This window comes from Myotis yumanensis, unplaced genomic scaffold, assembly GCF_028538775.1.
Source record: "Myotis yumanensis isolate MYYU_CA2020_CCGP unplaced genomic scaffold, mMyoYum1.0.hap1 SCAF_18, whole genome shotgun sequence".
Taxonomy (NCBI): Eukaryota; Metazoa; Chordata; class Mammalia; order Chiroptera; family Vespertilionidae; genus Myotis; species Myotis yumanensis.
Window position 1 is genome coordinate 28,195,938 of NW_027223769.1, and position 13,650 is coordinate 28,209,587.

Sequence of the window (13,650 nt, forward strand, 5' to 3'; positions counted from 1 at the left end):
GCTCTGCCCTGCACCAGCTGAAACCCAGTAGCTTGCATGTGGCTGTGCCAGCAGTAGACTCCAGGTTCTTCCCAAGACTGCTGGCCCGCCAGCCCAGGGGCTTCCCATGGAGCAAAGGTTGCCCTTGGCTGTACCTCCTGCTTGCTCCTGTGGCCCCCAGGGCAGCAGCTCCAGGGGTAGCAGGTGGTGCAGAGTTAGGTCCTACCTCTGCCGAGTCCCTGGGGCTGCCCATAGCTCTGTGTGATCTTGCTGGTAGGTGAGGTGACGTGGGCTTGGGGACAGGAGTCCCAAATTTCAAGCCAGCTCTGTTGTTCCTTTGCCAGGAGAGAGCAGAGTAGGGCCTATGTGTTTGCACGCCCAGGCTGCACGAGGCCCCCGCAGCCTTCATGACAGGGAGGAGAACATGCTTGAGCCCGTGGGGCAGAAAGGGACCACGGGAAGCGAGGGCAGGGGCATTCTGTGGAGCCCTGAGTAGGACAGCCTGAGCAACAGCCTGCAGTCAAGCACCCAGCACCTGCCAGGGGCTGAGGGTTTTAGCTGGGAAGCTTTGGGTGGGATCCTTTCTGCCCGGAGAGATGGACTGTGGGGGGCTGGGCTCAGTCCTCTCTGTAGCACTGCCTCTGTTCAGGGTCTGTGGCGGGTGCCCTGGGAGGCGGGCACTATAGGGACCTTCACTGGGTGACCAGCCTGCAGCCTGGGTTCAGAGAGATTCCACAGGCTGCTCAGGGCCAAGCTGTGAGATAGGATTCAAACCCAGGAGGCTGGCTCCAAAGCCCAGGTTTTCTCCCCTGCCCCACTGAGCCGCCTAAGAAGTAATATCCTGAGACCAGTGATCCAGCAAAACGGGGCTGCAGAGGAAGCCTGGTGCTGTAGCGACCAGCAGGGATGATGGGTGGGCCCTGCACTGGCTAGGGCAAGAGGCCATGGACATCTTAGTTGGAGGCAGGGGCAGTGCCAAAGCTCTGGACGGGGAATGGCAGGCGGCACCCGAGAGAGGGTAAGAGGAACTGCATTTGACAGGAGGAGTTGGGACTCGGTTAGTTGGTATTGCATGAGGTTTGCAGGGAGTCTGTCATGGGCTCTGGCAGAGGCCTGGAGGCGAAGAGGATGCTTAGCCTGTGCTTCAGGCCCCAGGTAAAGCCAGAGTTAATGGTTTCCATGCTGTGGCTCCCACACTGGGAGCTCCAGATGTAGTGCTCTGACCCTGCAAGCCAGGCCGCCAGTGTACACATCTGCTTTGGAGCTGATATGAAGAAGAGGTCTCACCCACCCCCAGAGCCTGGGGAGGAGATTCAGGCACAGCACATTCGCTGAGGGTGGGGGGGCTCTGGCTCCGTCGGGCCACCAGCCTGGCCATCTGGTCACATCTGTGCATCTGTTTGAGTTTCCCTGCTTTGAGCCCCCAAAGTTGCAGCATCCGAGAGCCTCAGGGGGCAGAGTGAGTATTGGAGCCAGAGCCCAGGCCCGGTCCCTTCAAAGCAGACCCCTCACCTGGGCCAGGGGAGAGGTATAACCGGCTACAGTGCCCTGCGCCCTCACAGGGAGTGGCAGGATGGGCACACTGGGTTCTAGGGAGCATGTCTGCACATCTGGTTTCACTCAGCGGGCCGCAATTCCTGAAAACCCCTGAGCTCCCCAGGAGAGTGTTGCTGAGTGACCTCTGGAAAAGCAGAAGTGAAGTCTGGGAACACGCTGTCCTCTCACACTCTGCCGTGGCCAGCTGGCCAGCAGGGTCCCTCCGTGGGCCATGAGGCCATGGGTGAGTCTAGAGCAGGGGGCTGCCCCGCCTAGGATACTGTGCCAGGGGTTGCCTCGATGCCTGTTGGGCCCCTGGACTGAGTGGGGCCAAGACCCTCCCTTCCTGTCTTCCTAGGGCCCTTAGGAAGGGGCTGCAGAGGTGTGGGGGCTAGCGAGGCCACGTGCCTCCTGCCCTTGGGAGCTCTGGAGGGGCTGAAAGATCACTTTCAGGGCTGGCAGGATCTGGGAAAGCTTTCAAAAAGTGGATGGAGAGCAGGGCTGCCCAGCTGCCACCTCTCAAGGCTCGGCTAGGGCTGGCTGCCAAGCCCACACTTTGTCCTGCAGAGAGTGCAGATCAGGCTAGGGTTCCCCATGCCCCCTCTTAAGGGCTGCAGTTGTAATCAGAGGTGCCAGATGGGATCAGGGCTTTACCACTGGGGGGTCCTGGACCAGAAGTCCTGGGTTGAGGAGTAGACAGGAGGTGGAAGGACAGATGGAAACTGCGGGGCCAGCTTGAATCTGGTGTGGTCCTACCTAGGAGCCCTGGGAGGAAGAGCCACTCCAGGTGGTGTTGGGCTACAGCCTGCCCAGGCGCCTTCGGAGAGCTCAGCTGGGTCCTGCTGGAGCCGCAGCCATGGTCTCTGACACAGGCAACCGCAGGGTGGACAGCAGTGCCTGTGGAAGAGGAGGGGCAGGGGCTCTCACTTTCCAGGCTTGGGGTGTGCCCTCCAGTTCAGCTGCTCTGGCTGGGCCTGAGGAAGCAGCCCTGTTTCCTGCACTTCAAGGGCTTCTTTCTAGGGCATCCTGTGGACTTCCCTGGAGCACTTGCTGGGGGCAGAGGTCACAGGCAGGCCACCCTAGGTGGAGAATAGCACTGGTAGGGCCCAGGAGTCCAGGGCTGAGGCTGAAGCAGTGCTAGGACTGAGGGCATGGGGCCTCAGGCTGTGGGGAGGTGGCAGGGCCCTAGCTCTGGGGTCACAGGGGCTGCTGGGTAAAGGTGACTAACGCGTTTGAGGACTTCAGCCTTAAAATGGTGAAGAGAATGGACTTGGGAGCAGGAGCCCAGCAAAAGGGCCCTGTGGTGGTGGTGAGGTTGCCTGGGTTGCGCCCGGAAATGGAGTTGGGGGAACGTCACCAGAACGTCAGGACAGGCAAAACTGGGCAGTGGAAGAGGTGTGGGAAGGTCCTGGGTAGGGCGAGGAGTGCTGAGGAGCAGGCCCACAGCCCTCAGGTGAGGCCGGTGGCACTGGGAAGCTGTGTTTGGCTTCCTTTGTGGAGGGATGTAGGTCAGAATGCAGAGTGAACTTCTGATAGCAGCAGCATCTTCTTGGACATGAGAAATCGTCCTCTGAGGAAGCCTTTTACTGTGAGATCCAAGCTGACCAGACATTCTTGGTGCCAGGCCACGGATGGGAGGATTTGGGGTAGACAGCTGGGCATGTGGGTAGACCAGTGCGGTACCCCGAGTCTGTGCTAACCAGAACACTGCTCAGCTTCAGCCCAGGCATGTCTGGGCCTCTCTGGGGCCATCACTGGGGCTGTCAGGCTGCTGAGCTCAAGGCGCAGAGCAGAACTAGCCCCTGCCTTCCCAGAGCCCCTGGCGTCCTCGGCTGCCCTCGGGGGCTGGGCCAGGGCTGGGTGGCCAGGTCTCCCACGAAGCTCTCAACAAGTTCCAGGCCTCTCCTCCTGTGCTCAGATCCCACCCCCCAGTCACACCCCCTCCTCCTCACGTCCCTCAGAGGGAGCAGGAAGCTGAGGGTGGGGGGGTGGGGGATGGGGTGGGGAGGTTTCTAACGGGCCTTGTCCAGCCCTGAGGACTGTCTGAAGGGCTTGGGGCTGCCTCCACAGCCCAGCCGCCAGCTTGTCGGATAGGGTCAGAGCTGGTTCAGAAGCCCTGTGTGGGCCCAGCTGAGGGATCCGAGTCGCCTTCCTGGCTGGCAGGCTGTCCCCTCTCCTTGGGTCACAGGGAGACACGAGGCTTGGCCAGGGAAAGTGGTCTGGAACGGCCCTTCGACAGTGTCCCTGGGGACTTTTAAAAATGAGTTTCCTGGTAAGGAAGACTCTTAGGCCTTGGGCAGGATTCTCGGTAGAGTCTCCCGGGTTTGCTCTGATCTGACAAACGCCAGCAGAAACCACCCGGCTGTCTGCCTTCCAGCAGTGCTGGGAGCCGTGGCTTCCCCAGATGCAGCGTCAGCAAAATGAAGCAGCCAAGGCACAGGGGGTTTGCTTTAAGGCCTGTGCTAAGCCCGGGAAGGGGCGGGAAGGAAGGGGCTGCAAAGGAGAGCCCACCCCTCGGCTTTACTCTCTAGGTTAAATGCACACGTCCCTAGCTTCTCGAGGAATGGCTGATACCACAAGTGATGCCAGAGAGGCTCGCCAATGAGTCATGACAGGCCAAGGCCTCTGTCAGGTGGACAGTGAGTGTCCAGGCTGCCTCTGAGGTCATGGGGTGCCATCCAGAGATGCAGGTGGAGGCTCTGGCCTCTCTGCCACCTGCCAGCTTTTGTAGGACTAAAGTCTGTCTGGGCAGGTAGGTGTATATTTGGAAGGCCCATCCTGGGCCAAGGGCTATGGGAGAATGTGGTCAAGGATGCAAAGGGAGGAGAGGAGACCAGAGTTGGGATGGACAGAATCCATGAGGCCTGATCCACATCTCAGCCCCTCTGTGTTTGACTGTTGGACTCTGGTCAGTTTTCATATTCCCTCTGACTTCTGTTTTCTGAGTCTGTGAAATGGGCATGCCTGGGAGGCCCAGCACACACGCTGCTCCTGGCAGTGGCTAGGTACTCACCAGGGCCTCATCTGTTTCCAGTTAAAGTGGGTGTTGCTTCCCCCTTATGTTGGGGGTGCTGACTCCCACCTGGCCAGGGCCATGTGTTGGATGGAGTTAGTGGGGGTAGGAGAGGGGAGAGGGTAATTGGCGGTGGGGGAGTTGTTGAGTAAGCGAAGGGGAGAGAAGTGGACAGGTTTGGGCCAGGCTTGGCTTCCAGCTACTGTCTGCTCCACAGCCTCCCCTAGTGGGGATTTGAGCATCTGCATCTGCTGTACCCAGGCCAGAACACCCACCCACTTTTCTTTCAAGTATCGCAGTACTTACTGAGAGATGAAAGTATATAAAATCAGGGCATGAACATGACTTGATAAATTCATTAGACTTAATTTCAATCTATATATACAAAAGCCAAACAACCAGAACAGTAGAATGACCGGAACAACCGGTTGCTATGATACGCACTGCGGTAGCCTACCGGCCCCATGGGGGCCTGATTGCGCGCCGCTCCTCAGCCCACAAACTCCCACGGCCTCTCCCCCAATTGGACCCCCAACCCCAATCAGGGGCGGGGCCAGACGGCCAACCTCCTGCAATCCGCCCCCCCCCCCCAGGACCCCACTCATGCATGAATTCGTGCACCCGGCCTCTAGTACTAGAATTACTAGAATAAGAGGGACCAATTCATATTCTCACCATTCGTTTCACACCTACAAAAACCACTTCAAGGACACTAACAATCTCTCAAAACTGATCAGTTTTATGCAAGTAAACCATGTTTCTTTTAAAAGAACTTCTGCCCTTGCCTAGGGTCAAGGATATTAACATCTAGCACATAAAGCCCATTAAAAGTAGAAATACAGGTGATATGCTATTTTTTTTTTTGTGCCCTTCACTGGGATCGAACCTGGGACCCTCTCAGTCCACAGGCCAACGCTCTATCCACTGAGCCAAACCAGCCAGGGCTATACTATTTTTAAAAATATATATATTTTATTGAATTTTTTTTTTACAGAGTGGAAGGGAGAGGAATAGAGAGTTAGAAACATCAATGAGAGAGAAATATCCATCAGCTGCCTCCTGCACACCCCGTACTGGGGATGTGCCCGCAACCAAGGTACATGCCCTTGACCGGAATCGAACCTGGGATCCTTGAGTCCGCAGGCCGACGCTCTATCCACTGAGCCAAACCAGCTAGGCCAGGTGATATACTATTACATCAACAACCATCAGTTACAGTTAAGGATTTTTCTGTAACAGCCAAATGAATAATCAAATAATGTAACAACTGTATTATTACTGAGCAATAATACTGGGTCTCACCTGTCCTCCCACCTGTGCCTTATTCTAGGCATAAGTGGGCCATGGCCTGACTGGTGAGGATGCGGAGAAGGAGAGCCCCGGGCAGACGGCCTGGGGTGAGAACATAGGAGTGTGCACAATCCTTTGGGCAAAAAGACAGCAGGATCCATGTGGCAGAGCAGGAGACTGTCGGCTTTTCCCTGCTGTACCTTGCCCTTAGTTCTGTTCTCCTTTAGCTTGGCCATGGGAGAAAAGCAGGCGTGAATGGTAGAGCGATGGTGAAGGCCTCCCGCAGCCTCATGAGTTTAAAGTTCACTCTGTGTGTGCCCAGGAGCCGCAGAGGACTTGAGTGCTGCCTGCTCCCGGGTGCCACCCAGAGATGCAGGTGGGAGGGGTGTACTCCTCCCTCCCCCCACCCCCTCCCACATGCTCTCCCATCTCTCCTTTAGCACATCTGACTCTAGGCTGGGAGCACTGATGGGGTACAGGAGGAGGGGCATCACAGGGGTCCCTTAAGCCTGTCGGTGGATTATATGCCCTACTCTTCTTTAAGCAACCAGGATAGCATGGCCTCCTAGGCTCTCAGACACACAGGCCTTGGTCGGGGGGCTGGTGGAAATGGTCACCTTTCCTGCTGTCCTCTGGGTAACCTCACCAGTGGAGGAAAGCAGAGGCAGCTCCGGCTGTTGAGCCTTCATACACACATACATGCGCCCATGGACCCGTCTCAGCCACCGTCCTTGGTATACCATCACTGCCAGTGTCCCCTTTCAAATTTCAGGAGTGACTCTTGTGCTGTCTTCACCAACCCTCTGCCCAGGCTCTCATTCATTCAACAGCTCTTTACTGAGCATCAAAATGCACCAGAACTACTCTGTTTTAGACTCTAGGCCGCCACAGTGAAAGTCCCAGCTGTCATGGAGCTTATATGTCCTGTGCGCAAGGGGATGTGTGTTACAAAGAAAAGTGGCACAAGTGAAGGGTGACGGGGCTGCAGCCGAGGCCTCTGAAGAGGCGGCGTTTGAAGAGCGAGCCTCACTTTCCAGGCAGGGGACAGGAAGGGCCCTGAGAGGAGGCTGCTTCACCGAGTGGTGTGGGCTGTTTGGTGCTTTAAGAAGATCACTCTGGCTGTGTGTGGAGAACAGACTGGGCAGTGGGAAACGGGCAAAAGCGGGAGACTGTGGGGTTGTTGCCCTGATCCCCTGGGCCTCACTTGTCCTTCCTCAGTCCTTTCCTCCCTTTCCTCACCACTGTCCCTAAGAGCTCAGGAGAGCCTGTGAGATTGGCTTGCCTGCTCCAGCCACTCCAGCTTCCTCTCCACCTAACACATTTGCTCTCTAGGCCACTTGTCACTGACACCAGTGGTCGCCAACCTTTCAGACCTCACAGACCACCGGTTGGTGACCGCTCCCTTACACCAGCCTCCTGGCTGTTGACCTGTGTGTTTTCCTGTCCCTGCCCTCTGCTGTGGCCCAGCCTAGCATGCCCTCTCGCCTTCTCAGTCCTATCTTGGTGCCTTCTCCACTCTCCCCCCAGGGCTACGGCATGTCCTTTATTTCATCTGTATGATTTCTGCCTGGGGGGTATGCTGGATTCCTCTACTAGCCCGGAGGCTGTGGAAGGCAGGGTGTGTGCCTTATTCTGCTCCTGGTTAGGGTCACCCCAGAGCCTGCCATGCAGAAGGGCCTCAAAGGCTTGTGAATGGCACCTTAGGTTGGAGTTTCCGGCCTTGTCATTTGGAGGAACAATGGTTCTACTTGTGCTTAGCCTGTACTGTGCTTGGACAGTATACTGGCTCATGGCCCAAGGGTCTGGGGCATCTCCAGGGCCTTGGCTGACTGCTTTGGAGTAGGCCCCGAGCCAACAGGGAGGTGGAGGTGGAGACAGGAAGTTAGGGGAGCAGCAGGACTCAACTCCAGGGGAGAGGCTAGGGCCGGGAATCGGGGTCGGGATGAGGAGACTCAGCATGGCCAGCCCTCACACCCCACCCTTGGGTTTCAGACCTGAAGCTGCACCTGCAGAGCACTGACTACGGCAACTTCCTGGCCAACGAGGCATCACCACTGACAGTGTCCGTCATTGATGACCGTCTCAAGGAGAAGATGGTGGTGGAGTTCCGCCACATGAGGAACCACGCCTATGAGCCGCTCGCCAGCTTCCTGGATTTCATTACGTGAGTGTTCCCTGCAGTGCCTCGCCTCCTCCCCAGCTGGGCAGGACGGCTGCATCTGATGGACCTGGCCCATCATGGCTTAGGTCAGCTGCCTGTCGAGTCCTCCTGGGCTAATGGCTGGGCTGGTCATTCAGTAACACTGGACCTCCAGGCCACAACCATAGAATAGGGTCACCAGCCACTTCACCTCTGGCTAGGATACTGGTGGGCAGGCACGTATCCCATGTTGTGGTGCTGGATGAAGCCCCTTTCCCTGCACCACTGGTCTGACAGAGATTGGGGTGGGGAACCCTTTCCTCACTCACAGCACCCACAATGAACACTCACTGGGCCCCTGACCCCCATGTCAGGGTCAGGGATCAGGGGTCAGGGATGGGCAGAGCTCTGAAGAGTCAGGTTCATGGGATGGACCATTCAGGCTTTCTGACCATGGCCCTGGGTTTCAGGGAGAAAGGATGGTGGGGTTGGGAGTAGAAGCTGAACACCTGGCTGCCTTTCCAGTTCTGGCCAGGCCGCCATGCTTGCGACCCTTGACTGCCCAGTTTCCCCATTGTCTAACCCTTGGGTGTAGCCCTGCCTCCACGAAGCTCCTGGCAGTGCTGAGAGAGGAAGGGCCTTGTGACCTGCAGGCTAGGGGAGGGCACTTGGACAAGGCAACCTGTGCTCGCTGGGTGTACTTCTGGAAACGGAGGTAGAGAGACCCCTGTGCAGTGGCGGCCCAGGAACCATGAGCCAGGGCCTGATGGACAAACAGAGGGCCTCTGTCCACGTGGCTGCCTCACGCGTGGTGAGCAGAGGCATGTCAGAGGCTGGTTTATAGGAGTTTGCCCTGAGCTGGTGGAGTGTGTGTGAGTTGTGGGAAGGAAGGTTTCCAGGCACTCTCCTGGGCACCACCTTGCTTTGCCCATTCCCTGATTGCGGTGTCCTCACCCTCTTCCTTGAGACCTGACATACCTGCCCTGTCTTTGCAGGGACAGGGCTAGATTCCTGCTGCCTAGCCTGATACCCTCCAACTCCCCACCCCCAGGAGCAGCCACTTACTCACGATCCACTAGGTCAAGTGCTGTCAGCAGCCATAAGAGCACCAACCTCAGGCAGAGGCCACAGGCTGGGACACCCAAAGGGCTCAGGGAACCTGCCCAGGCTGGGAAGCAGGCTCTCTCCACAGGGGAATGAAACATCAATTTGTTGTTATTTATGCATTCATTGATGGCTTCTCGTATGTGCTCTGCCTGGAAATTGAGCTCGCAACCTTGGTGTATTGGGATGACGCTCTAACTAACTGAGCTACCCGGCCCGGGCCTTTACAGTGTACTCTTTCTACTTATAATAAAAAGAAAGTTTGTGCCCAGCTGGTGCCCAGGGGCCCCCTGCTGTCCTGACTTGACCCATAATCACTGCCCTAGCCCCGGTCAAGGTACAACTGAAAAAAAAAAGGTACAACCGACATGGTCCTCCTGGGGCAGGAGTTCAGAGATGAGGTGTGTCTTGGGCTGTAGCATTGGGGAATCATGTCACGGAACCCCATTTGTCAGTCAGCCCCTAGCCTGGGCCTGTGTATCCCTTGCCTCAAGGCCAGAGCTGAGGACATACAAGGAAACTGTGTGTTTATTGCCAGAGCCTGGCCTTCATCTTATTTGCACAAGGTTCCTCCAGTTTCCTGATGAATGTTCTGGTCTTTCTTGCTGGGCTGGCCAGAGGAGGCCTGACCCAACCCCATGCCAGTGGTCAGAGGGCAGATGTCCTGCATCCCGCTTGGCCACCTGCCTATGTAGCTCGCCCCCGGCCTGTCTTGGTGCCCTTAGAGGCTTGGTCTCTGCCTGCCAGGCCATGAAGCTGGAGAGAGCTCTGAGCGTGACTGAGGCCACACAGCCGCCAGCTCTTTGCTGGAGGTTGGCTGTAAGCACCAAGTATGCTTAGAGCAGCCAAGCGCTATTCTGTGGCAGGCTGTCACTTCCCGCCCCTTCCATTCACGGGTGATTGTGGCTTACAGTCTCCCCAACCCCTTACTCTTTCCCTCACTCGGGAAGAGTTCAGCAGCCACGTGTCAGCCTGTCTGAACCTGTGGCTGCTTAGTCCATGACCTCGTCATCTCTCTGCTCCTCTGCTCTCCGCTTGAGCCGCCCCCACCGATGGCTGCCCAAGACCATGTCACCCCCTGGAACTGCTCCACCCTTGAAATCGCTGAGTCAGACACCCCCCCTCTACCCACAGCCTTCAGGCGCTGCAGCCCACTCTTAGTCCCTTGTGGGACACGGGTTCCGGACTCAGCAGGACACGAGGCCCTGCTTCCTCCCCTGCTGCCTCTCTTTCTTCATTTTCCTCCCTCCCCAGCTGAGGTTCCCTGGTCCATCATTCGAGCACTCTTCTGCCAACATCCGCAGCTCTCTTGGCTGCCCATCTCATGGTCCCACCCGGCTGGCAGCCCCCCAGCCCTGGAGGAATCCCAGCAGCCTCCAGCCCGGAGGCACCCTCCCCCACCTCCGCTGCTGGGAGCAAAGTTGGGGAAGCCGGCAGCGGCGTTGGGCGGGTGAACCCAGCTGCCAGACATGCACACAGACCAGCTCAGTTGGCCTTGACTTGTCCCTGCCCAGCCAGCCGCTGGCTCTCCCTACTCAGCCCCTGGAGCATCCCCCTCAAGGGTGGGAAGACCACCTCCCTATCTTAAACACCATCCCTCTCCCGGTCCCCCAACCTTCTCTCTCACCTACCTCCTGCTCCACAGAGATAATAGAGGCCGGTCTACCTCCCATTGCTGCATCTGTACCTCCAACCCCAATCCAGTGGCTGAGGTGCTCTCCTCTTTTTTGGGGTCCTACTGCCAATGTCCTTTGTCCCCTCACCCCACTCGCTGGACCCCAAGTGGTCAGTCCTCTACACTTCTGTCTGTGCATCCACGTTCCCTTCTGGATTCTGCCCATTAGCATCTAAAAAACCCGTCTCTTGGGGCCTAAACTTTTATTTATTTTTTAAATTTTTGTTTATTGATTTTAGAAAGGAGAGAGAGAGAGAGAGGGAGAGAGAACCATCCATTTTTGTTCCACTTATTTATGCATTCATTGGTTGATTCTTGTAGGTGCCTTGATTGGGTATCAAACCTGCAACCTTGGTGTATTGGGATGATGCTCTAACCAATGGAGCTACCTGGCCAGGGCTGGCCTAAACTTTTACATTCAATGTCTGTTCTCTCACCTTCCAACACCCTTCGAGCCTCCAGTCCGCTTGCAGCAGACCCATCACTCTACCACAAGGCCCTGGCTAAAGTCACCACTGCCTTTCATGTGGCCAAGGTCTCCAGGCCTCATTAGGAGCCACACACAGAGGTCACCTTATCTCCATCCCTCAGAATCTCTTCGTTGCCTTCGGAGCTGCCTCAGGGTGGCAGGAAAAGGCTCTCCAGGAGGCAGTGAGTTCCTTGTCACTGCAGGTGTGCAAGCAGAAGCTCAAGACTTCCCCTGCCCTCCCCTGGTGAGAGACAGTGTCCACCCAGCCGTCAGCCACCACAGATGACCAGAATCAGCTCTGGGCCAGGCCCGGTGCCAGGAGGCAGGAGGGGTGCATGGCTGCAGTGGGGTGGGTGCCAGTGGTGGTGTAGATAGCTCCTGGAGAGGCCTGTGAGCAGCTGCCACAAATAGAACTAAGGGTCACAAGAGGCTTCTCCGAATTGAGAGGACTCCAGGATCAGATGGGGTTAGAGGCTGTATCCCAAGTCTCACAGCAAGTTAATGGCTGGGCCTGGAAGCAGCCCTTGGTACTAGTACATGTTACTGCAGGAGACTGAGCTGAATCATCTCAAGACCATATGGCTGATGACAGCCTACTCCAGAGGAACCTCTCACTTAGGGTCTGTCTGCCCCACGCCAGGCCACTGCCTCCGCTCTGGCCACCCGCTCTCCCAAGTGGCCTCGCTAACCCCACCTGATCCTGGAGTCTCCTTTCTCTCATGGTGTGTCTCAGATTTAACTCCTACCTGCCTGGCTGCTCTTCTCCACTCCACCTCCCCTACTCTGGCTCAAGCCAGGAATGAGGAGTGGTGTTGCTGAAAGGGGTTGAGGCAGGTACCCATTGGCATGGCACCCATCTTTCTGGTGGACCAGGAGCCTCAGTGTTAGCAGCCTGGAGTGGGCAGCTGGAAGGAAGCTTTGTCCCAGGACAATGGCCTCAAGTGCCCAGTGGGCCTGTTAGCACACTGGCCATTCTCCCCAGGACACGTGGTTGCAGCCGTGGGCCCTGCTGCATCAGGTTTCCAGATAGGCTTCCTCCCTGTCTGGGCCCTCCAGCCATTGCTGTCCACAACTAGTGTTTCTGGGTTGATGGCACAGTCTCTGCGGGTTATGGATCTAGACCTGCTGGGGTTTCTAGGCCCTGGGCTTGACCTTGTTCCTGCCTTGAGGGAAAGCCAGTACCTACACTGTTTCCTGAGCCTTGGGAAGAGCACACAGGAGCCCTTCAAGGCCCAGAAGGCTCAGGTCAAGTGGGAGGACGCACCTGCGCCTCTGGGGTTAGGGCACCATGTTAATGAGAAGGTCAGGGCCTCTCTAGTTCTGCTATTGGCCACGCTACAGTCATTCTGATTGCAGAAGGGAAACTGAGGCTTGGCAGTTGGTATGATGAGAGATTTGGATGGATAGACCGGCAGGGTACCTAGTCATCATGGCCTTCTCACCAGTGCCAGGCTGGCCCCCAGGGCTGGGTGGTAAGAACAGGAAGTAAGCCACGGTGCTCCAGCAGGTGGCGCCAAAGGGCACACAGAGGGACAGGGCTTCCCTGGGGATTCTGGAAGACTTCTTGGAGGAAGTGTCTTCCTGTACTCCAACCCGAGCTTCCTGTGGGCCCGAGCTGAATCTTCGAATCTAAGGGACACAGGGCGAGGGAGGGCCTTTGGGCAGAGGATTGCAGACTGCCCCTCTCCCATCCCACGAGGGCCTCTTTGGCCTGGCGGGCAGCCGCCTGTCCACCCCCCAGCTGTCTCCCTCTGGAGGGAGACGCTGACCAGCTGGAACCTCATTCTCTCTAGTGAGGCCAAATGAAGGGAGGACTGGTGGAGCGGCTTTCTGGGGGCTGGGAGGCAGCTGCTGAAGCCAGGCAAGGAGGAGGAGGATTTCCCTGGCTGCTCAAGTCCTTGGGAGAGAAGCGGACAGCTGGGCCAGTGTCATCTCCTTTCTCCCAGGAAGGAAGATTCTGCTGTCACTGGGCAGGGGAGAATATCGGGGGCTGCCGCTGTAACCATGTGGTTGACCCACGGGGAGGAAGGGTGGACCTGGCACAGGATCATCGGGCTGCCTAGCCTGGGTTGGAAGAGGGCCCTGGAAGGGGCTGGGGGGTGTGATCGCAAGTGACCCTCACTTGGCTCAGCGTTTTGCTTGGTGCCCAGCTAGATCTAGCAGGAGAGGCTGGGGGCAGCCAGGGGATACTACCTCCAGCCCCCACATCTGCTGTCAAGGCTGAAAAGTGAGTCATAACTGGCCTGTTCCCCATCACTGGAGGGATAGCAGCAACGCCAAATGGCGGAGTCTTCCCACAGGGTTCTCCTCTTGGGGGAAGAGGGGGGGCTGGACCCGGAGGCACCTCCCTTGGGCCCTGACCCCAGCCCCACTCCCAACATAAACTAATACCCTCAGAGGGGGCACAAGGAGTGGGGAGGTTTAGAAAACAAAGACTGACGTGT

General features: G+C 57.3%; 1 protein-coding gene across 1 annotated transcript in view; it reads left to right on the forward strand.

The window, feature by feature from the left end:
* ATP6V0D1 (ATPase H+ transporting V0 subunit d1) overlaps nucleotides 1–13,650 on the forward strand; it is a 40,049-nt gene that overhangs the window by 17,970 nt on the left and 8,429 nt on the right. The window contains exon 2 of the mRNA XM_070398524.1: nucleotides 7,811–7,982. Coding sequence (XP_070254625.1) covers nucleotides 7,811–7,982 — 172 coding nt within the window. The remainder of the gene's footprint in view (nucleotides 1–7,810; nucleotides 7,983–13,650) is intronic.